Source organism: Hemiscyllium ocellatum, chromosome 13, assembly GCF_020745735.1.
Source record: "Hemiscyllium ocellatum isolate sHemOce1 chromosome 13, sHemOce1.pat.X.cur, whole genome shotgun sequence".
Classification (NCBI taxonomy): domain Eukaryota; kingdom Metazoa; phylum Chordata; class Chondrichthyes; order Orectolobiformes; family Hemiscylliidae; genus Hemiscyllium; species Hemiscyllium ocellatum.
Window position 1 is genome coordinate 80,725,669 of NC_083413.1, and position 25,817 is coordinate 80,751,485.

The following is a 25,817-nucleotide window of genomic DNA, read 5'->3' on the forward strand; positions in this document are numbered from 1 at the left end:
TTGAAGATTCTGAAACCTATTTTATTGGAAATCTAAATCATAACAGCGTACACCACTCTATGAAAATGGCAACACTTAAAAAAAAAGACATTAATAAAAATGCAGAGTCCCTCCCTCCTCTTCACTGTGACACCGACTCTTGTGCTAGGCTGCTTTTTCTCGTTCTGTTTAGGTCCATGATCTTCTCTGATATATAACCATGGACCCGGGCTTGCTCCTTACAGACCCCTTCAGTACTCATCCCCTTAGATCTGAGGTAGTGGCCGTAGCAAGCTGAAGATAGGGAAGAAAAGGGGGGGGAATATAATTAATGAAGTCATAGTACTGCAGTGTGAATTAAATAATATTTTACAGAAAGGGTTTACAACAGGGATATAATGACACCTTACAAGCTAATACAATAAGACACATTTTGACAGGTGTGAACCTGGAACACCATCAGAAATGATTGGAGGGGAACCTTGTACACCCCAAAGCCTATATCAGCCCTTGGCAGCAGACTAGAGAATTTAAACAGATTTCTGTGCACAGGTTAAGAGAAAGGACAGAGATTTCTGGTCATTGTACAGGAATGAAATGAAAACAATGACGGCAGAGAGTCTGAAGAAGCCATTCCAGACTTGAAATATTTACTGTTTCTCTCTCCACAGATACTACCAGACCTACTGAGTTTCTCCAGCTATTCTCTGTTTGGTTTAGATTTCCAGCATCTGCGGTAGTTTGTTTTTTTTAAAAAATACATTTTTATTTATTTCAATATTACAACAATACAAAACAATATAATCAAAACAGTACAAGGAAAGTACAATAAAAAAACCAAACTACACTCGTGTACAAACATACAAATCTATATACAAAAAACTAAATATGTAAATAAATAATAACAACTAACTAATGAATAATAATAATAATAATAATGTAGCTCAATGAGACAAAACAGTAGTTCTCAGCCATCAAGAGCATTAATTTACACATATCCATACATTCGCAGTTCCCCCTCTCTTGGTATTAAACTCTTAAAACCCAATCATTACAGCTATATAACAGATCTGTGTCCAGGTAGTCGAAAAAGGACTGCCATGTCTTATTAGATTAGATTAGACTTACAGTGTGGAAACAGGCCCTTCGGCCCAACAAGTACACACCGACCCGCCGAAGCGCAACCCACCCATACCCCTACATTTACCCCTTACCTAACACTACGGGCAATTTAGCTTGGCCAATTCACCTGACCCGCACATCTTTGTGACTGTGGGAGGAAACCGGAGCACCCGGAGGAAACCCACGCAGACACAGGGAGAACGTGCAAACTCCACACAGTCAGTCGCCTGAGTCGGGAATTGAACCCGGGTCTACAGGCGCTGTGAGGCAGCAGTGCTAACCACTGTGCCACCGTGCCGCCCATAAAATTCTCAATCTTATGATGCACCATTGCTTGTAAGAAAATCCAAAGGGATATGCTCGACAACTGTCTTATGCCAACCCGACAAACTCAAAGGATTTTTAGACACCCAATCTAATAGAATATTCTTTCTTGTGCAAAAAGTAAGGATGTTGAAAAGTTTTTTTCCTTATGCGCATTTACAGGGAAGAAGAAAAATCGAGTCCACCTCCTCCCTCGTCCCAAAGATCCTCTCTATTGCACCTACCACAGCGCTCCAGTACATTCGGAGCCTGCAGCAGGACCAGGGACAATGAGTGAGAATGCCCGCACTCACTTTGCACTTGGGACATGTCGAAGATACTCCTGGTTTAAATTTTGATAAACTATCTGGAGTCAAGTGGACTCTGTGGAGAATCTTCAACTGTAAAGCATGGGTCTGATTGCAAATTGAGATCTTTCTTGCATTCTCCTAAATAGCTTGCATGTCTCCGAGGGGATCTCGACACCCAACTCTCTCTCCCACACCCTGCAAAGCTGTTCAATCTCACCCCCCCCACCCCCCAAAAAACAGATGATAAAGAGTGCTGACAGAAAGCGTGTTCTTAGCATTGAGCACCCCCTTCTCTATGTCAGATCTGTACAGATCGGTTGAAAGTGTTGTCCTTTTTTGAATGAAATCCCTAATTTGAAAAAAAAAGGAGATCCCTGCTAGATAGCTTGTATTTCCGTGCTAACTGGTCAAATGCCATCATTGTGTTCCCCTCAAATAAATCACCCATGCAAGACACACTCCTAGCTGTATCGAGAGAGTGTTACTGGAAAAGCACAGCAGGTCAGGCAGCATCCAAGGAGCAGGAGAATCGATGGTTCGGGCATAAGCCCTTCAGCTGCCCAAATTTAAACTCAGAGTCCACCATCCCTGTTGAAAACCTGGCACACTCACTATAGCTGAAAAAAAAATGTTTTGGCAATATTGCCTGCAATCTGCCACACGGCCCTCCATGCTTTAACAGTTTTAATAACTATTGGGTTGTGGCAATATTCCTTAACTGTCGTCATTTTGTCCAGGAACAGCACGAGAAGTTTCAATATCTAATCATATTGAAAGAGGGTCCCTACAAGCCCAGTCACTCACATAAGATAAAAGCGAGCTTAGATGATAGTTTTTAATGTCCAGGAGATCCACTCCCTCCAGTCCTTGAGTTTAGCTAAGTTAATAAGGGGCTGCTTACAATGCCAGATAAAAGCTGAACCAGCCGCTCAGTTTCCTGAACATTTGCCTAGTGAAAATCAGGGGGAGCACTCACATAGGGTACAATAGATGGGGGAGAATGTTCATTTTAATGAGGGCTATCCGACCTAACCAAGTAACCGGAACCACCTCCCATCTGCGAAGATCTTGTTTGATTTTGTCAAATAAATGAACAAAATTAGGTTTAAAGAGCTGATCAAAAACTTGAGTAATGAATATGCTCAAATAAAGAAAGCCCCCTGTGACCAATTAAAAGGGAATAGAGATTCGCCCTCAAAACCTAGAACTTTCGTGAGACCACCCATAGGCATAACCTCTGATTTTGCAAAACTGATCTTGTAACCCAAAAAGGTGCCAAACGAATTGCTACATTGTATCAGACGAGACACCAAAACTGCTGGATTTGACACAAAGACAGGGACGTCATCTGCATACAACAAAATCTTATATGATTTTGACCCCACTTCTGGAGCCAATATATTAGGATCCCTACAAATGGGCTCCACCAGCAGCTCGATCACCAATGTAAAAAGCATGGTGAAAGGGCACAGTCCTGTCGGCCGCCCCTAAAGATATTAAAATTGCTTGATCTCACACCATTGGTGAGAACCACGGTGAGAGGATAACTATAGAGAACCTTATAAAAGTTCCACCCAAGCCAAAGTGCTCTAGAGTATAAAAAAGGTACGGCCACTTGACCTGGTCAAATGCATTCTCTGCATTTAGAGAGATCACCAATCGCTTAAATTACAATAAGCAACTTCCGAACATTATTGGAGGAACAGTGCCCCTTTATAAATCCCGACTAGTCTTCTTTAATAATAGAAGGCAACAACACAGTTTCCAGCCTTAATGCAAGATGTTTTTTATGATTAGATTCCTTATAGTGTGGAAACAAGCCCTTCAACCCAACCAGTCCACACCGACCCTCCAAAGAGTAACCTACCCAGACCCATTTCCCTCTGACTAATGCACCTAATACTATCTAGCACGGCCAATTCATCTGATCTGCACATCTTTGGATTGTGGGAGGAAACCAGAGCAAACCCACGCAGACACGGGGAGCATGTGCAAACTCCACACAGACAGTCGCCTAAGGCTGGAATCGAACCTAGGGTCCTGGTGCTATGAGGCAGCAGTGCTAACCACTGAGCCACTGTGCCACCCAAGTTTTGGAAAAGATTTTAAAATCAACATTTAAAAGTGAAACGGGTCTACAGGCAGCACAGTCTACTGGGACTTTCCAGTTTTTAAGCAGGAGAGGTACTGGCCTCTCTTAGAGCTGGGGGGAGGGCGAGCATGACTGTATGAGCATTAAATGTGTTGAGCATCGGGGCTGACAATATGCTCGTAAATTCCTTATAAAATTCACTGGGAAATCCATCAGGACCAGACTCCTTTCCATTCTGAAGCTGCTACACAGCCTCCTGCACCTCTTGCTCTGATAAGGAGCATTGAGAAAACAACTCTTGTTCAGGGGGTTACACCTGGAAGCTCCAAATTCTTGATAAAAGACTCCATCCTAGCCCGCCCATCCTCACAAACTTCAGACTGGCAAAAATCTCTGAAATGCCGCATTGATCTTTTTAAAATCACAGGTTGGGTTTCCAGCAGATTCCCTAATCGACATAATAGACTGGGGGGAGCGGGGTGGGGGGTCACTCTTTTTCCTGGCAAGCACTTGCCTGGTTTGTCACCATGCTCAAACAAGCTTTTGTCTTGCAAAAGCAAGCTTCTTCTTTCCTGTCTGCGTGAGCGTGGAGTTCAATGCAGACCGAAGCACTTAGCCAACAAGGGCCTGTCAGAGTAAGCCTTCTCAGCTGCCTTCAACCATGCTTCAGGCAGACATTGCTGTTCACCCATCTGCCGCTCCCCACTGGTGGAATGGGAATGGACTAACCCTCTGGCATAAGCTTTAGCTGTTTCCCAAAGAACAGACAAAAAAACTAGCCAAACCTGAACTAATGTCTAGAAGTGCCCTGTATTCATTAGAGGAATACTCCACAAACTTACTATCCTTAAGGATTAAGGGATTCATTTACCAGTGCCTTAGACGCGCTACAGGATTTCCTTTTCCGAATTAGCGCCACGGAGAAGTCCTGGAAAAATATGATCCTACAGCCCTCATAAACTAAGGCCTTTAGATCCTTCCCCTGGACTCTGGAAGCTTTCATGATTCTCTGCTTTGTCTCTTATAATTGTGGAACGGCACCAGGATAGGGCAAGGATGTTGGTCCAGACCTGGCCTCCAAGCCGTGACCCAATGAGCCCTCTCAATCTTCAGACCTCCCATTCCAGCCTCCAAGTTAAGGAATTTCAGCAGCCAATCCTCAGTAAATTCCATTGGTTGCTCACCTTCCTTACTCTCCGGCAAACCAACCATCCAAATATTTTTCCTCCTGCCTCTGTTCTCATGATCAATCAACCCAGTCAAGCAAAGCACGGACCTGCATCTCCTGGGCCTAGATCCTATCCTTGGAGGAATCAGTCTCAGCTTCTACCACTGTGACCCTGCGTTGGACCTCGTCCGATCTTTTCCCTGAGGTCTCCCAGCTGCAGCTCGTCTTTCTGAAGCATCACAGAGATCAGGGCCAGCTTCTCCAATTTGCTTACCCAGCATCTCGCGAGATTTCGTGAGTTCCGATACCAGGGCCAAGTCAGAAATAGCATCTGAGGATCCTGTGGGTTGGGCTGTGGTCCCAGCCTCAGATGAGCCTGCTTCCTTCTTAGGCATCCCTGGACGGCATGACCCGCAGATAAGTGACTTCTTAGAACTTTCTAGAACTCTGTGACCTTTTCAGATTCCTAGAATACCACAATGACTTGGGTAGGGTGGGTTAGGGCTTTGTCCTGCCCGCGATGCAGTGCGGAGCTCTGCAAAGAGATCTTCCTAGATTGCCACCATCTTGGTTCGCCCAGTATTTTGCTTTTATTAGAGCATGAAAGTTGTTAATTTTCTGAGTGTATCAGACTGATCTGGACAGAATGATCTGCTTAGCCAGCTTGAGACCCTCTCTCTGAGTTTCATGAACAGCAATTGTTGGAAAAGCTCAGCAGGTAGACAGAAATCAGAGTTAATGCTTTGGGTTGAGTGACCCTTCCTCAGAACTCCCTCTGAGTTTGTTTGAGTAAAGACAACTTTGATCTGCAAACATTAGTCCTCAGTGATCTGTGTAGGAAACTAAGCACAACAATGTGAATGGTACATTCAAAGCTGGCATGATGTTTAGGATCCTGAAGGCTAGGTATCAAGGGCATGTAAGGGTAAACATAAATGCAATTACAGTTTGCAATTGAGCTTACCTTTAACAGCACTCAGTTTAACAGGAGAAAGTGCAGGTTTCGGTACCGGAGGTGTGTCCGCGTTGATGAAGCGGGCACACACTCTACCATGAATCGACCTATTACGGAGCACGTCCGAGCCCCATACAGCGGCAGCCAGGGTCTTGACAAACATCGAGTTTGTCTTCGATCGCAGAACATTTTCCCATTGGCGCTCTGTAATCTCCAGACCACCCTGAAGTTGAACCTGTGGCAGAAAAAAAGTGTACACACCGGTTTTCTGCTGGAAATAATGCAGTTTAGTGCACTGTGAACATACAGAGGCTACATACACAAAGATGAGATGCGGAAGACTGCGGACAGAGTCCAATTTTTAACATCACAGCCGCCATACTACAGCTGCACCATTACTTGGTGCAATGTGATGATAATTAGTGGTATAGTGGGCAGTGAATCTGATCATCTAAAAGCACAACAGGATCTAGATCAACTGTGCCAATGGGCCAAGGAATGGCAAATGGAGTTTAATTGAGAGAAATGCGAGATGTTGCATTTTGTTAAGACAAACAAGGGCAAAACTTATACTGTTATTGGGAAGGCAAGTTCTCGACCAGAGAGATCTAGGGGTTCAGGTACACCATTTCTTGAAAGTGGAGTTGCAGTTAGACAGGGTGGTGAAGAAGGCGTTTGGCACGGTTGTCTTCATTGGTCAGAGCATCGAGTATAGGAATTGAGATATCATGTTTCGGCCATACAGGACATTGATGAGGCAAGTTTTGGAGTACTGCATACAGTTCTGGTCACCCTGCTGTAGGAAGGATGTTATTAAATTGGAAAGGATGCAAAAAAAGATTTACCAGGATGTCACCAGGACTGCAGGGTTTGAGTTATAAGATGAGGTAGGCTGGGACTTTTTTTCACTGGAACGCAGGACTTTTTTTCACTGGAACGCAAGGAGTTGAGGGGTGACCTTATTGAGGTTTATAAAATCATGAGGCGCAGAGATAAGGTGAATAGCCAAGTGATTTTCCCTAGAATGGGGGAGCTCAAAACTAGAGGACAGTGAGAGGGGAAAGATTTTAAAGGGACCCGAGGGGCAACATATTTACACAGAGTTCATGTCTAGAATGAGCTGCCAGACGTAATGGTAGAGAGTTACTACATTTAAGAGATATTTGGACAGGTACATGGATAGGGAAGGTTTAGAGGGATCTGGGCTAAATGCAGGCAAGGAGGACTCGTTTCGTTTCAAAATCTTGTCGGCATGGACAAGTTGGGCTGAAGGGTCTGTTTCAGTTCTGTATGACACTATAATTACCATTCCATCGATAGGAATATAGAGATTGTCTGCACAGGCGCTGGTCTCTCCGTCCGTGCCAGTGAATGTGGGTGAAGGCTCCGTATTCATCTGCACTGATCTGGGCAGTGCTGGTCTCGTCAGATTCACGGCCCGTCTGGACAGTGCAGGTTGGCGTGCTACAACACATAGCAAATAGAAAAAAGTTAGCTCCTTATTCTCAGCTTCCCCAGACTTGAATCTAAAACATGAAATCACACCATCACATATTCAGCAAACAGATCAGTTACACTGCGCGCGGTTTAGGAGTTGCTCTTGGAGTCGACAGTTGAGGTCCTGCAGCTGGTCCATTCTCTCCTGCAGGCGACGGATGATTCTTGTAGCCTCCTGCAGGTCACTGTTTAGGGACTCCACCTTCTGCCTGAGGACTTTGTTCTCAGCTTCCACCTGCATGAGCCCTGGTTTCCTTTCCTGCCAGTCATGTCCAACCATCCTTGGTGGAATGGTCATCTCATTCACAAACCCTCCTGATACAGAGAGGGCATCTGTCATATTCCCCCGAGCACAGTCGGGCATCTCGGTCTTAAAACCATCTATTAGCCTCTGCAGATGTTTTCTCCATGCACTTTCTGTCCGAGCTCTCTTATCCTTCTGCCAACAAAGAGAAATTGAAGGTTACCTTTTTGGCATGGGTGAGAGATACGGCTCCATACATCAAGTGGTACTCTTTATTAGATGTGTCTCTGCAGTTTGCATTGTTGACCATATCTCAACAATTCCAAATGAATGGCTTAAGCACCTACCCTTGTCACACCGGTGACCTCCAATGCTCTCTTCCCCTGTATGTTTCTGCTTGGGCCAGGCCCATCACTGGCACTGTCTGATTCCACATTGCTATCCCAGGTAGGATACTTCAGCAGTCTATGTTTAGCTCTTTCTGCTCTGATCTCTTCAGGGGACTCTGGAGATGAGATCACAAAAAATTTAATCAATATCTCATCATCAAACACAACTATTATCTCAGATGATCACACTTACCTGCCAGAAGCATGATCTGTGCTTTATAATATGGATCATTGGAGCTCCGCGTATATTCACCAGAGTTATAGTCTTCTGACTTGCCAATGCTCGCCTGGATCCATCGAACCATATATACCCTGCTGGGATTGTGGGTCAGGAGCTTAAACTTTTGGATGTCCTCCTGAATGGACACAATCCTAGATACCCCATTGTCATCAAGGAATCTGACAAATGCAAATTTTGCGACTGCCGCCATTGTATCTGAATGAGGTGGAAAACATTCAAAAATTACATCCAAAGCAGACTGTTTTCAACTAACTTTGTAAAAAGATTTAATTTCCAGCAAAAAATGCTGCCTTTAGTTTCCCCGGTTGGTTTCGGAAATCTTACCTGACCATAGAGCTTAATGCTGCTATTGATTTGTGAATGCCATTTTCAAACACCGCACCAGGGCAGGTTCTGCATAGAAACAAGCACACAACAATACCTTTACATACTAATATGAGTAAGCATATATCTGTTTCTTAAAATCTTTTCTAAAACACACCTTACATGCAGCACTTCCACATAATGAAGGGAAAGTGCCCATCCAGGCGGGAAAACCAGTAAAACTTGTGAAGGATGTATACTGGTCTGCTGCAGTACAACCAATGTATTAATTTCCAGGTACCTTTTTTTTAAAAAGAAAATTTTGTTTTTCACTTCTGAGTGTGCTTATTAATTCATTTGAAAATAGACCCTTCAAACAAAGATAAAAGGTGGACACCCACTGCTGAGCACAGTTTTTTGAAAGACTGGGCAAGTTTGCAACATTCACTGTGACTGCTGGCCTCCCTAGGCCCCTTTCACTTCTCCAGTTTGTTCTTCTAGTAGAAGTCCCATCTCTCTGTGTTCAGTTCTGCTGTGGAGTGATTAATAAATTAACATTATCTTCAAATGATTAACAATTATTAAATTAATAATGATGAAAATGCAACAACATCAGTGATAAAAAGAAACAACAGTGAACAAAATTAAGATTTTTTTAAAAAAATTGTGTGGGCTGCAAAAACCTGCCCAGTGGGAAAAACCAGTAAAAACAACACAGGTGGAAGTAAGCGTACTGGTCCTACTGGTCGTCCATTTTGAGGGTATACAAGATGAGTCAGACCAGTATGTGTCATTCACAACTTTTACTGGTTTCTCCTTCTGGGTGGGAACAAAAATTGTCTAGGCAGCAAACAAAAGGACAACAAAAATTGTCTGGGTTGCAAGGAAAAAAAAAGGCCCGTGCATTCATGTTTGTATTAAAAAGAATAATTAACATAATGTAGTGAATTTGATAGTATTGTGATGAGTGTTATTTGTTCTTATAACAATCTTCAGGGAATTGAGTGAGAAACTGTTTGTTGCCACGCGGAACGCAAGCGCGGGGCCCAGGTTTGCCGCCGGGGCTTCTTTGGGCGGTGCACCAAGAGGGGCGGAGAGGTGCAACCAGCTCCCCCGTCCCCGCCCACCAGCTCCACTTCCGGCACGGCGTCATGGCGGCCGAGGTGTCGGATCCCCTGGAGGAGGAGCTGACCTGCCAGGTGTGCCTGGAGGTTTACACCGAGCCGGTGATCCTGAGCTGTAAGCACAGCTTCTGCCGGGGCTGCCTGGAGGCGGTATGGAGGGAGGCGGAGGGTTACTCGTGCCCGCAGTGCCGGGCGGCCTGGGCGGACAGGCCCCGCCTGGAGAAGAACTTCCAACTGGCCAACATCGTGGCCGGTTACCTGGCGCTGGAGCCCCGCCACGGCGTCGTGCCCTGCACCTACTGCACCAAGAAGAGGCGCTCGGCCCTGAGGAGCTGCCTGCAGTGTGAGGTGTCCATGTGCTCCCTGCACCTCCGGCTGCACCAGGAGAACGCGGTGCTGAAGGGCCACCCCCTGACCGAGCCCACCGCGGACATGGCGATGGCCAAGTGCGCGCAGCACCACAAGCTGCTGGAGATCTACTGCAAGGACGATGCTGCCTGTGTCTGCAGCCTCTGCGCTTTAATAGGAAGCCACAAGGGCCACGACTTAATCAGCATCAGTGAAGCAGCGAAGGAGCTGAGGGTATGTCTGTCTGTGTCTCTGTATGTGTGTCTGTGTGCATCTCTGTCTCTGTCTGTGTGCATCTGTGAACTGGCCAAGTTTCATTGACAGCGGGTCATCTGTGGACTCTCATACATAATGCAGTAGAATTAGCACATGAATACATGTACAAGATGCGTCTGCACCAGGCAGGTGTCATAGCATGTCTGAACAGATTTATTAAAATATCTTACAAATAAGCCCTTCCAGTTTCCTTCCTATAACCTGAGGCCTGCACAATGCAGCACATTGTTATTACGAACTGAGTCAGCCTTTCGGCCCCTCAAGACTTGCCATCATTCTCTAGATTCATGGCTGATCTGACATTCCTCATTCTGGATTAGTGGTGCTGAAAGAGTACAGCAGTTCAGGCAGCATCCAAGGAGCAGCAAAATCGAAGTTTCGGGCAAAAGCCCTTCATTAGGAATAAAAATGTCAACTCTCCCCTGTTTTCCCTGTAACCTTTGATTCCCCTCCACATCAAGAATCAGCCTACCTCAGTCTTAAAGTTGCACAGTGACTGCTCCCCACAGGTCTCTGTGTTAAGTAGTTCCAAAGACACAACCCTCAAGAGAAAAACTACACCTCATTTCAGTTTTAAATTGAAACCTCTTTATTCTCCCCCTCTGGTCCTAGACTCTCCCATGAGAGTCCTGTCAGCATTGACCCTGTCAAGCCCCTTAAGAATCCTATAAGTTTTAATCTCTCATTCTTCTCAATCCAATGAGAAAAGTGCTTTGATTGTGACCCCATATCCATTTTCTTCCCTGTTCCCCCTCTTCACTTTGGTTCCATTGTCAGGAATCTCCACCGTTTTTTCAAAAAATGTCCAATAACCCAGCCTCCACTGCAGCATAGGAAAGAGAATTTCACAGGCAAACAACTGAGTGAAAAAGTTTATTTCTTAATGTCTGTCTTAAATCTTTGTCTTAGTCTAAAACTGTGGTCGCCCATCTATGTCCTCAAGTACCAATGAGTTTTATTTGTATAGCATAGCTTTGATAGTTGTGCAGATCTTTCAGTTAGATCCAAGAATATTTGGTTAATTAATAATCATCATGATAGCTGGTATTGAATTGGGTTAATATAAATAAAACAAGTAATTGTAACTCCATAGTTACAGACAATCATTGAATTGAAAGCAGAATAAAAGAAAGTACTATACAATTATGAACGTTTAAGTTAATATATGAAAAATGCAGATCTCTGTAATTTATAGAATAAAAATTAAAAGTTGACTAATACTTATGTTAAAACCTGAGTCTGTTGATTTTTGTTTCATTCATCATGTACACTATTTATACATTTAAAAATAATATAACAACCTGGAATGATTTTATCTCTGCTGCTTCATGTTAGAATAATTTGGGAGATCAACAGGAGGAACTCAGGCAAAAAGTTAAAGTTTCCCAAGTTGCTCTCGAAGATGTTAAGAAAGAGAAGGAAAATGCTTTGGTGAGTAAACTAGCCAGTTGATGAATTTAAATTTTGAAAAGCTTAATGTCGTATGGTGTCAGCTGTTACTCGGTCGGTAGCACTCACCCCTCTGAGCCTGCCACCTGGTTTGAGGTCCCACTTTGAAGACTTGAGCATTTAATCCAGGCTGAAACTCCAATTCAGTACTTGGAGCAATCTCTTTCAGTTGATAATTGAAACTGAAGCTCTGCCTAAGATTCTATGGCAATATTTTAGAAAAGAGTGGGTGGGTTTTTCCTGTTGTCCTGACCCATATTTGCCTGTCTATCAGCCCCTAAAAACACGTTATCTGATCATTAACAGATGTTTGTTGGATTTTGCTATGGGCAGTATAACGTTGCTTTTCCTCTATTACAATAGTGACTATACTTTAAATGTATGTCATTGCCTGTAAAGACCTCATTGAATGGCAAAGTAACTTGAAGGACTGGTTGGCCTCCTTTTGCTGATATAGATCAGCTGAGCTTCCGGTCTTATCCAGTGATTGTCTTCTATCATCTATTCAAATTATTCAATGTGCTGACCCTCAGCTATACTGCCCCCCACCCCCTCGACCCCAGTTAATTTGCAATCTTTATTGATTGGTTAAATGAATGGTGTTAACCCAAGGAAGTTCCTTTTGACCAAAATCATCATCTATGCACATTGTGTGGTTGATGGAGTGACAGGGAACAATGGGGACACCAGGGGGTGAACTGAGAGAAAGTTCACAACTATCAGTGGTGCCCTAGTTTTTGCTCTTCAAGTTTTCCATCCTAGGCCTATTCCTCCTGTTTAAGGTTCACACAACATCAAATGCAACAGATGTTATATGCAGTTTTGATGTGAGGGTAAAAAATTATGTTTTCAATGTGAATGGATCAGAAATGGGATGAAATTGTTCATTTATTACGTTCCTTCCCTCTGTTTTTATAATATGGTCTTACTATTGAAATACTATATGAGAATAGAAAGATTTGCATTTCTGTAGTGCCCTGAATAATCTCTGGACACTTAAGCACTTTACATTATAACAGTGATTGGCTGTAGGGAATTTGGGTGCAATGGGTTTCTGCAGTGACAAGGCAATGAACAAGTCATCAGCTTGAGATGTTAGTGTGGAGGGGCAAATATTGACCAGGACACTGCCAACTCTTTATCAAATAGTGTTGTGGATATTTTCTGTCCATTGGAGAGACATATAGGATCTTGGTTTAATGCTTCAACCAAAAAAATAGCCTGCGTAATGTTGCCCACCTCTCCCTCAGAACTGTACTGCCTCTGTTAGTCCAGAGCTGGAGTTTCTGGAGTGGGGCTAGAACTCTCAACCTTCCTCCCTATAGGAGAGATTACCAGCCCCGAGGTACAGCTGACATCACTGATGACGAAGAGTGAATACGTAAGATCTGCCTTGTGTAAAGCCCCTGTATTATCTACTTACTCAAACCTTGCCACCAAAGGCAGCAATAAAGGAGAAGGAAATAAATGTTGAGGAGAAATACGAAGCTCTCAGGAGGCAGATTGATGATGAAGAGAGGAAAGCTTTCGAAGAGCTAGACAAGGAGAAGATCCAAGTAACAGCAGAGATCGATGCAAGGATCCTCAACGTCCAGAATGCAGCCAAAGAATTTGACAAGTCTCTAATGGATCTGAACAATCTGTCAGAAAAGTACGATGACATCCCGTTTATACAGGTGATGAATATGTTAATATAGCTTTTACTTGCAATCTATAAAACTGTTCAATATACTAAATGATCAATAATATTTCACACAAACTGAGCCCCTTTCGTTGACATTATTTGTGCATAATAATTGATGGCAGTGATCATCTATGTGCCTGCCTTTGCAATAGCTTGCTCCATAAAACTTCCATTTTCCCAGCTTTCCTCCTCCGAATGACAGTGGTTGATGGAGTGTTGGTCTTGCAGGTGCACCGCAGTCAGTCATGAAGCAGGAGTCAATGAAGGACATTACACTCATTTTGGACAGGCATTTGCACTGTTGGTGTGAACGGTGTGTTTAATTCTTGTGGTTCGCAGTCGAGCTCAGCTCCCAACCTGATTTTGAAACCCATTCTCAGAAAATAAATGTTAGTCCTGTTCTGTTTGTCCTCTCCCTGTCCTGAAGGGAAGGTACTTGGGCTATGCATGTATTACTGCCTGGTTAAAATTGCTGAGCTACTTGTGCTGTTCAGGAATAATTCAGGTAAGTGTGGAATAAACCCACTCTCAGCAGCTTCCCACAAAGTTCCCTCTAGGTTGCAAATGGAATGCCATCATTTGTTGCAAGGGAAATGAAAATAGAGAAGTTTTATTGGAGCTGTTCCACTATATCTGCAGTACTGCATCGTTTTGGCCTCTTCATTTGAAAATAAATGATATTCATGTTTTTGAAGCAGTTCAGAAAGAATTCATTGGACTGATTTCTGGGATGAGGAAAGGTTATGTGAAAGGTTGGGTTTCTACCCAGTGGAGTTTAGAGGAATGAGAGATGTTCTTATGGAAACACACAATATCCTGGACTGAAGAGGGTGGTTATTTGATGAATATTTTCTGTGGCGCAGACTAAAACTAGGGAACATGCTTTAAGAGTAGGAATTCTCCCCTTTAAGACAGATGAGGATTTAGGGTTATTGGAGTCTGACATTCTCTTTCCCAAAAGGTAGTTGAGGTTGGGTCTTGTTATTCAAACCTCAATTGGATAAATTTATGATGAGAAAGGGACTTGTGTGTTATGAAGTGCACACAGAAAATTGGAATTCAGACCACAAGCAGAGAAGCCATGATCTCCTTGAACTGTGAAGCAAGTCTGAAGGACTCGGAGTAGGAGTATTCCACTTCATGTTCGTATAATTAATGTAATTAGTACTAGGTGCAGTAGTTTTTCATCTGCTCTCTTGTCTTGTCATTGTTGGGTAACTTTCTCAGTTGGATGGTGTAGACAGGCTTGCTTTTCAGCTTCCATGTGCGGGGCCAGTGATAGCTCTCTTTGTCATCTTCTGTCCCCATTTAAAAGGAATTCCTTTAAAGTGGATCCATTCTCTTTCCATGGCCAGTGAGAGTGACCATCTGAGCATGGTTGGTTTTGTCTCAGACACCGCATATCCCTCACCATGTTGCTTACTTCCACCTCGGGCAGCTGTTGCTGAATTCATTATCTGTGGCTCTATCATCGTTGTGCCAGTACTCTAAATGCCAGACTCCAAGTTTCTCACCCCCCACCCCACCTCACCCCACATCTCTCTCTCCCTTTCTCTCTCTCCCCATTTTTTTCCTTTGCCTTTCTCCTCTTTTTTTTTTCTTCTTTCGATTTCCCTTTCAGACTCCCTCTCATGCACCACACTTGCAGGCACTTTGTCACCTCTTTCCCCCTCACCCTGCACACTGTTCCTTTGGCTGTTTTCTCTTCAGGACAAGTGTGGTTGAGTTGTTTGTTATATCCCACTCCTATAGCAGTAATGCTTTCAGTTTCTGAGCTCATACAGGCTGAACCTCACTGTCTTTAAAAAGCCTTAACCTGCTTAAACTACCTCCTAGAATAAATTACCTGTCACCCTTGTCTAATCTCTGATATTGGGGCTTGACATACACCTCTGTGAAATACTGGGCAGTTCTGTATGTTAACATGCAACAAAGGTAAATATATTGCTGAACAAAGACATGTTTGTCAAAGCTTTTCATCTTGTGCTCGTCAGAGGTAATTCACGAGGATATCAGTGGAAGGGGAGCACCAGCACTGAGAGGACAGTGCTGATTGGTTTGGATGGTGGTACAGAGGGTTGATTTTTCTATAGCTGTGGGTTCAGGCACTTTCCAACCAATGAGCATTAACCTCACATACAACAGAAATATTGGCTTTCCCTTTAAAATAGCATTCTTGTGAAATGATTTGGAGATTTCTTGTGAAATGTCCTGATGAGTGCAAGACAGGAAAAAAAAAGTTTTTTTTGTATCATTATTCAAGCTCTCTGTTGCCAAACCACTAAAGGTAAATGTGTGGTAATGCTGTTCCACTTGTGGGTGTAACCCTTCCTGCCAGCCTTTCAGTAAGATTGAGCCTGTTAATGTCCTGTATTACACTGTGTTCCCTGTCTGTTTTGTTTCAGGAATTTAACTCCATCACTGCCCGGTAAGTAAAAACCTGCTCATGTCATTCAGCCAAACCGAAAGACATCACCAGACCAGCTGTTTTATACTCTACTAAGTTGTTCTTTGCAGTTTAAAATCTCATCCCTCTATCTGATCCCTGACACTCCCTTTGACCTTACTTTCCCCCATCCACTCCACCCCACCCCACCTCAGTGGCATAAAACCCTCTTGCTCTGTCTTCTGTTCTGAAGGAAACTCCTATTTGATTCACCTTTGATCAGTATCTCTGTTTGCAGATGCTGCTGAACCCACTGAGTATTTTGTTTCAAAGTTTCAGCATCGGCCTTATTTTTGTTCTGGTCTTATACTATTTTACATCGGTCAGTTCAAAGATTGCACTAACACAGCCAGTTGCAGTGCTGCGTGGCTTGTTGAAATATGATTTTATTTTGTGCTGATTTGTGCTCGGCTGTCTGAGCAAGTCCAAATAAACAGGCCCAGTGTGTGCAACCTAGGTCTGTTTGATACTAGTGATCTGTAATGGTCACTACAGTTCACTATAAGATTGTTAGACCTTTGTATTAAATACAAGTGCAGTGAATGGGACAAATGACAGATGGAGTGTAATTTGGATAAATGTGAGGTATTGTTTTTTGGTAAAATAAACGAGGGGAGGACTTGTACAATTAAAAGTAGGGCCTTGGGATTTGTTATACAACAGAGACCTAGGAATTCAGGTACATGATTCTTTGAAGGTTGTGTCAAATGTAGACAGGGTGATTAAGAAGGCTTTTAGCACGCTTGTGTTCATTGCTCAGACCTTTGAGTGTGGGAGTTGGGACGTCATATTGAGGTTGTACAGGATATTGGTGAGGTCTCTTCTGGAGTACTCTTCCCAGTTCTGGCTGTCCTGTTACAGGAAGGATATTATTAAGAGAGTTCAGAAAAGATTTGCCAGAATGTTGAAGCTTTGTGTTACAAGGAGAGGCTGGATAGGCCAGGACGTTTTTCCCTGGAGAGTGGGAGATTGAGGGGTGGCCTTATAGAGGTTTATAAAATCATGAGGGGCATAGCTAAGGTGAATGGCAGATGTCCTTACCCCGGGGTGGGGGTTTTCATGACTAGAAGGCATATTTTTAAGGCAAGAGGAGGAAGATTTTTAAAAAGACACAAGGGGCAATTTTTTTTCATGTGCAGGATGAACTTCCAGAGGAAGTGGTGGATCCAGATACAGTTACGACATTTAAAAGGCATTTGGATAAGTACACGAATAGGAAAAGTTTAGAGGGATATGGGCCAAATGCAGGTAGGTGGGACTCGTTTAGTTTGGGATTGTGGTTGGTGTGGACTATTTGGGCTGTAGGGTCTGTTTCTGTCATTGTCTCCGAGTGTAAACAGCTTTGTCATATTGAATGGTTGAGAGGCCAAGTGACCTGCTCCTAATCCCATATGTATGGTTTGTTTGCCTTTTTGTTGTCTCTGTGGTTGTGCTCAGGTGGATCTGCATGTATGACATTTGTTATTCAGTTCTCTATGAACTGAGGCTGGAGAAAGATGGTTAGAGGCAGATCTTTTCCTTGCTGGAGTATAATGTTACAGGGAGTTCAGTGTGTATGTGTTAGTTACAGGTGGTGGGAGTGTGTTTGAGATATTTGTCTTTGAGGATATCAGTGAATGTCCCAAGAGAAGAAGTGGATAAAGGTTCACTGTTGTTGTTTTTTGAGTATATTATAAATGTTTGAGAATCACAGTGAATGTCATGACACTGACCTTGTCTACTTTGACTGAACTAATGTCACAAATGATTGCTGCAACAGGGCAACCACATTCCCATTTTGCAGAGTCCCAGGGACACAGCCCCTCTCTGGTCTTATGGATGTAAGGGAATGCAAGAGAGCACAGAGGGTACATGTTACCCAAGTCAGTCAGTCAGTCCGAATTCAAAGTAGGTCAAAAGCAATATAATCTGTTTTTCATTTTCAGTCACCTAATGTAAGGCTGGGAAGGCTACAAGCTCTACTTTCTTGCCACCATGTTCCAGGGAATAGAAAGATCCCACTGTGCTAATTGAAGAAGAGTGAGGAGTTCTTGTGGTGACCTGGCCAATGTTAGCCCTTCATGCAATATTACAAAATAAGACACCTACTTGTCAGATTTCTATTTTTGGCACTGTGCTGGTTTCAAGTAGCTTCTATATTTGCTTCCAGAACAGGTGTCTCCCCTAAATGGATAATTAGTCACATGAAATGGTGAGACATTTCACTGTGACAGGTAGGTCTGTACATGATATAGCAATAGTGCTCATTATATTCAGGATTTGTGAATAATATTCACTCCGCATGAATAGCCACGATCCGACTGGGTATGTTTCTCAGCATGAGCATGTTGATTGGATTGGTTGAGACATGATCCTCATGTTAAACCTGATGAAGCTGGTCTTAACATCAGCAGAACAGACAGTTTTTGAACCTGAGTATGTGATTTCACCAGAATGGATGACCTTTCTTAAAACTGAACCTTAGAAGGGCCTGTTTAATTTAATTAACTGTGTAGGGTGTAGGTTTGCTCGCTGAGCTGTAGGTTTGATATAATTAACTGTTGCACCTTCATGGAAGTTTTGCACTTTGCTGCTTAAATGCTTATTGAGAAATCACAATGTATTATTTCACATGTCTTATTCTCATTTAATCTACATATGTTTCCAGCTTGAAGGATATCTCGCTGCCACTCGAGTCGATGCCTTATTCTTTGAATAGCGTGCAAGTGAAAGACCATATAAAATGTTCAGTTGAGGGAAGTGAGGAGCAGAGGAGCAGACAGATAATGGTCAAACTCTGTAAGTACGCTACAACAGTCCACTTTTTAAAAGTCATGCCTCCTGTTTTATAAATATTTGCCCATTGGTTCCTGTTCAGTTGTGCTGCTGTATTTCAGCTGTCATATATAGTTGTGACCACCAAGTGGCTCTGTGTCAGAAGTTATTGGATCATAGGAACAGGAGTAGGCCATTTGACCCATTGAGTCTGCTCTGCTACTTAATGCTGATGGCTGATCAAACACTTTGGTATCTTCTACCCATACTATTACCCTAACCCATTGCACCACTGATAATTGGATACTTTCCCACTAACATACTCAAACACTGTACTTCCACAGCCCTCTGGGATAGAGAATTCCAGAGATTCACTGCCCTGTGTGGAAAGAAATTTCTCCTCATCTTGGTCCCAAATGGTTTTTTTTAAATTTTATGACCTCCGTTCCAGGCTCCTCAACCAAGGGAAACGCTCTACACTCGATTTAAATATTTTGTAGATTTCAATGAGATCATCTGACATGCTTCAAAAATCTAGGCTTTCTCTGGTTGTCACTATTTTGGGCATGAAAATTTCAATTTGTTAATTGACTGTGGACAGATTTGAGGATTTATCATGACTATTGAAATTAACTCAAGAAAAATGGTTATTTTGCCCTGACATATCTTTTGACAGAAAAGTGAAAGTTTTGGATGTTCCTAGTGAAATAGAAGTGCTGTGGATAACAGATTTCGCGTATACAAATACAGGAATGACCGTACAGAGGTTTATAAAATCATGAGGGGTGTGGATAGGGTGAATAGCCAAGGTATTTTACCTTGGATGGGGGAAGTCAAAAACTAAAGAACATAGATTTAAGTTGAGGGGGACAGATTTAACTTTTTCACCCAGAGAGTGGTGTGTGTATGGAACAAGCTGTCAGAGGAAGTGGTGGAGGTGGGTATAATTACATCATTTAAAAGGCATCTGAATTGGAATTTGAGATGTTCAGAGGGATATGGGCCAAATGCAGGAAAATGGGACTAGGCCAGATTGGGATATCTGGTCAGCATGGATGAGTTGGACTGAAAGGTCTGTTTTGATACTGTATGACTATTATCACATTGTGAGAGACTGGAAATGCGCACATGCTGGGAGATCTTGTTTCACGGGAATCAAGCTAACACTGGTCTTTTATCACGTGTAATGAATGTTAGTAAAAACAAGTAGTTTTATGATCATCATTGTAGAAAGAGGCCTCCAAACACTCACCCAATGTCGATGCTAGTGGTCAGGCAAGGTGAGAATGGAGTGTGTGTGAACTGTGTAGTTTAATTACTGTCAACCCTGAAAAAGTGGTGCCCCCCCCCCCCCCCCGTGATTAGCTGAGGACAGTTGTAAGGGACAGAAGTTGAAGGAGCAAATTACTGCAGACGTTGGAATCTACTGAAAACAACAAATGCTGGCGATCCCAGTGGATCAGACAGCATCCATGGACAGAAAGCAAGCTAATGTTCAGAGTCTAGGTGGTTCTTCTTCAGAGCTGAAGTGAAGTGTGGAGGGGACAGCATTTATGCAATAGTTTAGAGGAGGTGAAATAATGGGTGTAGAGTGCTGGTTGAGAAAAGGTGTCAATAGTTCAGATTAAGTGATTGGAATGTAAGAATTGCAGAACATTGGTGTGTCTCCTGCCAGACTTGAAAGGACAGAATCAACAAGGTAAAAACAAGGGCTGCAGATGCTGGAAACCAGAGTCTAGATTAGAGTGATGCTGGAAAAGCACAGCAGGTCCGGCAGCATCCAAGGAGCAGGAAAATCGACATTTCGGGCAAAAACCCTTCATCAGGAATGGAGCATGAAGGGCTGTTGCCTGAAACATCAATTTTCCTGCTCCTCGGTTGCTGCCTGACCTGCTGTGCTTTTCCAGCACCACTCTAATCTTGAAAGGACAGACACTAGGACTGGGGGAAGAGGACATGATAACAAGCTCAAAGAAAAGGAAGAAATGGTTCACGATTTGAAGGTGTTGAACTCCATATGAAGTCCCACAGGCTGTAAAGTGCCTCGCCTGAAGGTGAGATGTTGTTCTTCCAGTTTGCGCTGTGATTCACTGGAGCACTGCTGCATGCCAGAGACAGACGTGAGTAGGAAGCCGTGTAAAAATGACCAACTATGGGAAAGTCATGCTTGTGCACAGACTGGAGTGGTCACCCTGTCTCCATTTGGTTTCTCCAATGTAGAGTAGGCCACTTTTGGTGTAGCAAATACAATATTCAAGATTACAGGTGAAATGCTGCTTCACCTGGAAAGATGGTGAGCAGGCAGGAGGTGAAAGGGCAGGTGTTGCACCTTCTGCAGTTACTGGGAAAGTGCATGAGAGGGGAGGTGGAGATTGTGGAATTGACTAGGGAGTCTCAGGGGGAATGATCCCTGTGAAGTACAGACCGGGGGAAGGGAGGTATGTTTGGTGGGATTGTTCTGGAACTATCTGAAATGGCGGAGAATGATCCTTTGAATGCGGACACTGGTGGGATGCAAAGTGAGGACAAGGGGAACCCAATCATGTTTTTGAGTGATGGGCAGGGATAAGGGTGATAGGTCAGATGGGGTTGAAGGCCCTGTTAACCACAGTGGGTGGGAAACCACAGTTATGGAAGAAGCCAATCCTCTCAGCAGCATTGTTTTGGAAGTTGGCATCATCTGAACAGATGCAATGTAGGTGACTGAGAGAATGCAGGACATGGGGTGTGAGGAGTGTAGTGAAAGGAGCTATGGGAGACAGTGGCTTTGTAGTGGATGGCAGTAGATAGTTTATTCCCTGAAATGTAGACAGAAAGGTCAAGTAGACGAAGGGAAATGTCAGAAATGGACAATGTCAGAAATGGACAATGTGAATATTGTAGAGGAGTGGAAATTGGAGGCAAAATGAATGAAGTTTTCAAGGTCCAGATGGGAGCGTGAAGCAGCACTGAACCAGCTGATGTAACAAGGAGAGAGTTGTGGGAGGGAGCTAGTGTAAGATTGAAACAAGGATCATTCTACATACCCCGTAAAGAGGCTGGTATAACTGGGACCCACGTGAGAGCCCATAGCCACTCCTTTTGACTTGGCAGAAGCGAGATTAATTAAAAGAGAAATTATTCAGAGAGAATAAGTTCAGCCAGGTGGAGGAGAGTGGTGATGGATGAGGATTGTTCAGCCATCCTGATGGGGAATGGAGGGAAAGAGGGATTAGACATCCATGGTGAACAGGAGACAGTTAGGGCTAGGGAACTGGAAATTGTCAACGTGGTGCGGGGCATCAGAGGAATTGCAGGTGTAGGTGGGAGGAGAGGATGGAGTCTGGGTAGGTTGAAGTTAAGCTTTCTATGACTGCTCTGGATTCCGTACAGAAATAGGAAAATGGAAACAAAATACAGTGGACTTTGGCCTCTCCTGGGTCCTGGTCCCAGATTAATTAAAAAATAAAATTTGAAAAAATATTTAGGAAGTATAAAATAGGAGGCCTCCTGTTTTAAGACCAAGGTGTGAAGAATTTTTTTCTCTGTGGAATGAGAGTCATTGGAGTGTTCTTTCCCAGAGAGCGATGAAGTCAGGCCCATTGATTTTTTTTTTAAAGACAGAGGTAGATAGGTTTTTGACAAATGACTAAAGACCAGGGTTGTGGGAGAGTAGGTGGGAAAATGGACTTAAGGTCGCATTGAGATCACCTGTGTTCTTACGGAGCAGACTCAAGGCACTGAATGGCCTACTCCTGGTTCTCATTCACATGTTCCTACCTGAGTGTTGGTCTCGTGGGAAGCTTGGGGAGCCTTCATCCCACACAAACACCTCGAGTTACAATCACAATTGGCTGGCTGCTAAATTCATTTACATCTGATTAGCATATATAAAACAGGTGCTGCTGGACTGAAATAGTTCAGGAATCAATTTATTAAATATGTTTATTAATCTACTAAATTAAAAACGTTTATTAATAATTCAGGAATTGATCATTAATAAAAAATTAACTAGTTATGCCAGAATGGCATGGTGGCTCAGTGCTTAGCACTGCTGCCTCACAGCACCAGGGACCCGGGTTCGATTCCAGCCTCGGGCGACTGTGCAAACTCCACACAGACATTCTCCCCGTGTCTGCGTGGGTTTCCTCCCACAGTCCAAATATGTACAGACCAGGTGAATTGCCCATGCTAAATTGCCCCATACTGTTAGGTGCATTAGTCACAGGGAAATGGGTCTGGGTGGGTTAATCTTTGGAGGGTCGGTGTGGACTTGTTGGGCCGAAGGGCCTGTTTCCACACTGTAGGGAATCTAATCTAATTCCAAGTCTTGAGTCACACTAGCCAGTTTTTGTCCTCCAGGCAGTATTCTGATTTATTAGAAATCTTGCAGGAAAGGAAAGTAATCTTGTACTTCTGTCATCATGTCCAAAACTGCCTGATAACGAGATAATACTTCTGAATTTTGGTAATGGTTATAGTCATGGGATGGTTTCAGCATGTTAGTAGGCTGTTCAGTCCTTCACAGCTAGCTGTTTGCCCCCATAAGCACCTTGCCGAGTGAGATTCCCATGTCTTCTCTCTGTAACACAGCACAGTCTTCCTTAATGAGAAAATATGGCTGCTTGATTTACATGCGAATGTTAGTTAAAGAAAAACTATTGGCCATCAAGTGGGGAGAACTCCCTTACTTTTTAAGTTGTCCCAGTTTTTAATTTGTGCCCACCTGAGTGGGAGAATGGGTTATTCATTTAACATTTCATCAAATGATGCCTCTTCCAACAGTGCACACTGTGTTGGTGCTGAACACTGTTGGTACTGCACTGTATGTCAGTCTGGAATTTGTGTTCAAGTCCCTCGGGGTGGACTTGACCTTCTAACCTGACTGCCAAGGTGAGTGTGCCACCAATAAGCCAAGGATTTGGAAATGGAGTGTTTGAAGAAAGTGAAATGCATAAAAGGGTGGAGATTCTGCAGGAAGTGAGCAAGTCATTTACCCTCACCATCTTCTTTCACTGACAGATGGCCAATCACCAACTCTCGATCCAGACACAGCAAACCCATACCTCGTTCTGACAGACAACAATAAAACAGTGTCGGCGTCGAATTACATCCAGGTGTTTCCGAAAAGTACACAAATCTTTGACCGGTGGCCCCAGATCCTTGGTGCTAAGGGTGTGAGTTATGGCCAGTCTTACTGGGAGATCCAGGTGAAGGATGGTGACGGGGCCTGGAGCATTGGAGTGTGCTACAAGAGTATCAACAGGAAAGGAGAGGGTAATGACTGTCTGCTGGGGTTTAATGATAAATCATGGTGCATCCACTCTGGGCCAGATGCCCTATCAGGTCTACACAACGGCAGGAGAATTGCAGTGAAGGCAGAGAAACCCTCCACAGTTGGAGTGTATATCAATTTTGAAGGTGGGATAATCTCCTTCTACAGTGTGCCAGGGAGTGAACTCACCTTGTTGCACACCTTCAATGGAAGATTCACTGAGCCTCTCTACCCAGCCCTGCGGGTCCGAATGGGAGTGACCCTGTCCCTGTCTGTTCTGAAGTGATTGTTAAAACTCTGATATACACTGCATTCCACCATTGTGTTCGGTTTCTCTGTCAAAATTGCCTTCGTCACAAAAATTTGAACCTACAATATTGCAAAAAGTTGGTTTTCCTCATGCTGTTCCTATTGACGATGTGATCGATCCTTCAGCCCAGGCATGTCCAAATCTGGTTTGGTTCTAGTGGTTTACATGCTATTCTACTAAACTTCAATCCTCCTAAAAGGGCCAGTCAGGCATAATCTGTATCTGTCTTGCTTCAAATCAGGGTGCATGTATTTATTTAATATCTTCATGTGTAATTTAATATTGGTCAATATGTTCCTGAATTTGAAGTGAATGGATTGGTGAAAATCGAACTCCTATAGGAGAGAAAGAAATAAAATCTGGAAATAAAGATTAATTGCAAAAAAAAAGCTGCAGCTTGCATATTTGTCAGTGTGTCTGATTAGAATGGGCTCATTGCCAAGTTCTTTGAGAGATTGAATGTGAAGCACTAATTTGCTATTACAGAAGTCTCATCAGCACATCGAACAAAGCCAAATTTCAAATGATAGCTGCAATTTATATTATTGGAGAAATGGTGTAACGTGGTTGAGCGTTGCCATGAGAAAGCATTGATTCCTTATTCCCCCAGATAATTTGATAGAAGGCTCGAGGCTTGAACAATATGTCTGTAGAGCACAGGCCCTGTGTATGAATATTTGTCACTTCTAACAAGCCACAAGATGAGCTCAATTGATTATCATCATTGGCTGTTAGTATAACTATTAGTGCAGTTGGGATTGTTCAGCACCTGCAGGCCAATCACCTGTTTCTAACTCGTTTTATTTTCAAGCTTTGTAAATGCAGGCTGGTTGAGTATGATCTGTTCTCTGCCTGTTATGAGCAGCAAAAGGAACATGCTGTTTGATTCAAACAACCAATCACCAATCTGTGGCTTATTTTCCTGGCATTCCAGTGACACTAAAATCCATACACAGTCTTGCTCAACTGTGTTTGATAAGTAGAACCTTATTTAGCACAGCACTTTGTTAGTAGGAAACTGTGGCATTCTTGTTTCTGTCCTGATGATTCCAAGACAAATCTGTAGCACCACATCTTTCTGTCTCTCTTAAGCAATGTTCCACGTACGTTAAAACTCTGAATGCATACATCAAATTGGTCTCTATGATTCAAACTATAGGTTCCAAGGTAATAAATAGTAGGCATCCTTGTTAGATTTCAAAAACACACAGAAATAATTCTCACTACTGTCCAGTGTCTCACATCTGAACTTGAAGACGAATTAATTCTTGCATCAAACCCATCAAAAGTCGCTCATCTTGAAGAGAAATAGATTAATGTGCATGGTTTACTATCTGTGATATGAAAGGATGTTGCCATAAAAGGTTATACATTACCAGCCGAGTGATATATACGTGAACAGCTTGAACTCTCGTGACCAGCACAGAATGTAGAACCACATGCGAAGAAGTCAACAAGTCTTGACCTTTATCAGTCTATGTAAGAAATTCATTCTGAATAAGAGCCTTGAATGTGTCTGATATCTGTGATATTGTTGTGTACATGGTGTATACTTTCGTTTTTCTATA

The 25,817-nt window shown here is 43.2% G+C and overlaps 2 protein-coding genes across 7 annotated transcripts; one reads left to right on the forward strand and one right to left on the reverse strand.

Moving 5' to 3' along the window:
* LOC132821966 (BEN domain-containing protein 5-like) lies at window positions 1–10,099 on the reverse strand. Of its 6 annotated transcripts, none has more exons than XM_060834996.1 (10): window positions 9,339–9,439; window positions 9,006–9,136; window positions 8,783–8,905; window positions 8,626–8,694; window positions 8,254–8,496; window positions 8,019–8,176; window positions 7,506–7,866; window positions 7,237–7,394; window positions 5,940–6,165; window positions 1–273 (listed from the first exon to the last, which is right to left on the reverse strand). In XM_060834996.1, exons 5-10 carry the CDS (start codon window positions 8,489–8,491, stop codon window positions 122–124), a joined length of 1,293 nt encoding a protein of 430 aa, XP_060690979.1. In that variant the 5' UTR covers window positions 8,492–8,496; window positions 8,626–8,694; window positions 8,783–8,905; window positions 9,006–9,136; window positions 9,339–9,439; the 3' UTR covers window positions 1–121. The 6 variants fall into 6 exon arrangements, with proteins under 6 accessions (XP_060690979.1, XP_060690980.1, XP_060690983.1 ...); XM_060834997.1 differs by having other exon boundaries at window positions 9,288–9,432; XM_060835000.1 differs by having other exon boundaries at window positions 7,506–7,863; window positions 9,006–9,435.
* On the forward strand, window positions 9,740–25,817 carry LOC132821965 (E3 ubiquitin-protein ligase TRIM11-like). The gene is made up of 6 exons (XM_060834993.1): window positions 9,740–10,310; window positions 11,688–11,783; window positions 13,244–13,477; window positions 15,891–15,913; window positions 18,579–18,709; window positions 23,687–25,817. Exons 1-6 carry the CDS (start codon window positions 9,756–9,758, stop codon window positions 24,223–24,225), a joined length of 1,578 nt encoding a protein of 525 aa, XP_060690976.1. The 5' UTR covers window positions 9,740–9,755; the 3' UTR covers window positions 24,226–25,817.

Bases quoted from the DNA above. Each gene is read 5' to 3' on its own strand.
- LOC132821966 (XM_060834999.1), bottom strand. From the start codon at position 8,491: ATGGCGGCAGTCGCAAAATTTGCATTTGTCAGATTCCTTGATGACAAT. The intron at 8,177-8,253 runs GTAAGTGTGATC...TCTCATCTCCAG, and splicing joins ACAGATCATGCTTCTGGCAG to AGTCCCCTGAAGAGATCAGA. The intron at 7,395-7,505 runs GTAACTGATCTG...TATGTGTTGTAG, and splicing joins ACTCCTAAACCGCGCGCAGT to CACGCCAACCTGCACTGTCC.
- LOC132821965 (XM_060834993.1), top strand. From the start codon at position 9,756: ATGGCGGCCGAGGTGTCGGATCCCCTGGAGGAGGAGCTGACCTGCCAG. The intron at 13,478-15,890 runs GTGATGAATATG...GTTTTGTTTCAG, and splicing joins ATGACATCCCGTTTATACAG to GAATTTAACTCCATCACTGC. The intron at 15,914-18,578 runs GTAAGTAAAAAC...ATATGTTTCCAG, and splicing joins TTTAACTCCATCACTGCCCG to CTTGAAGGATATCTCGCTGC.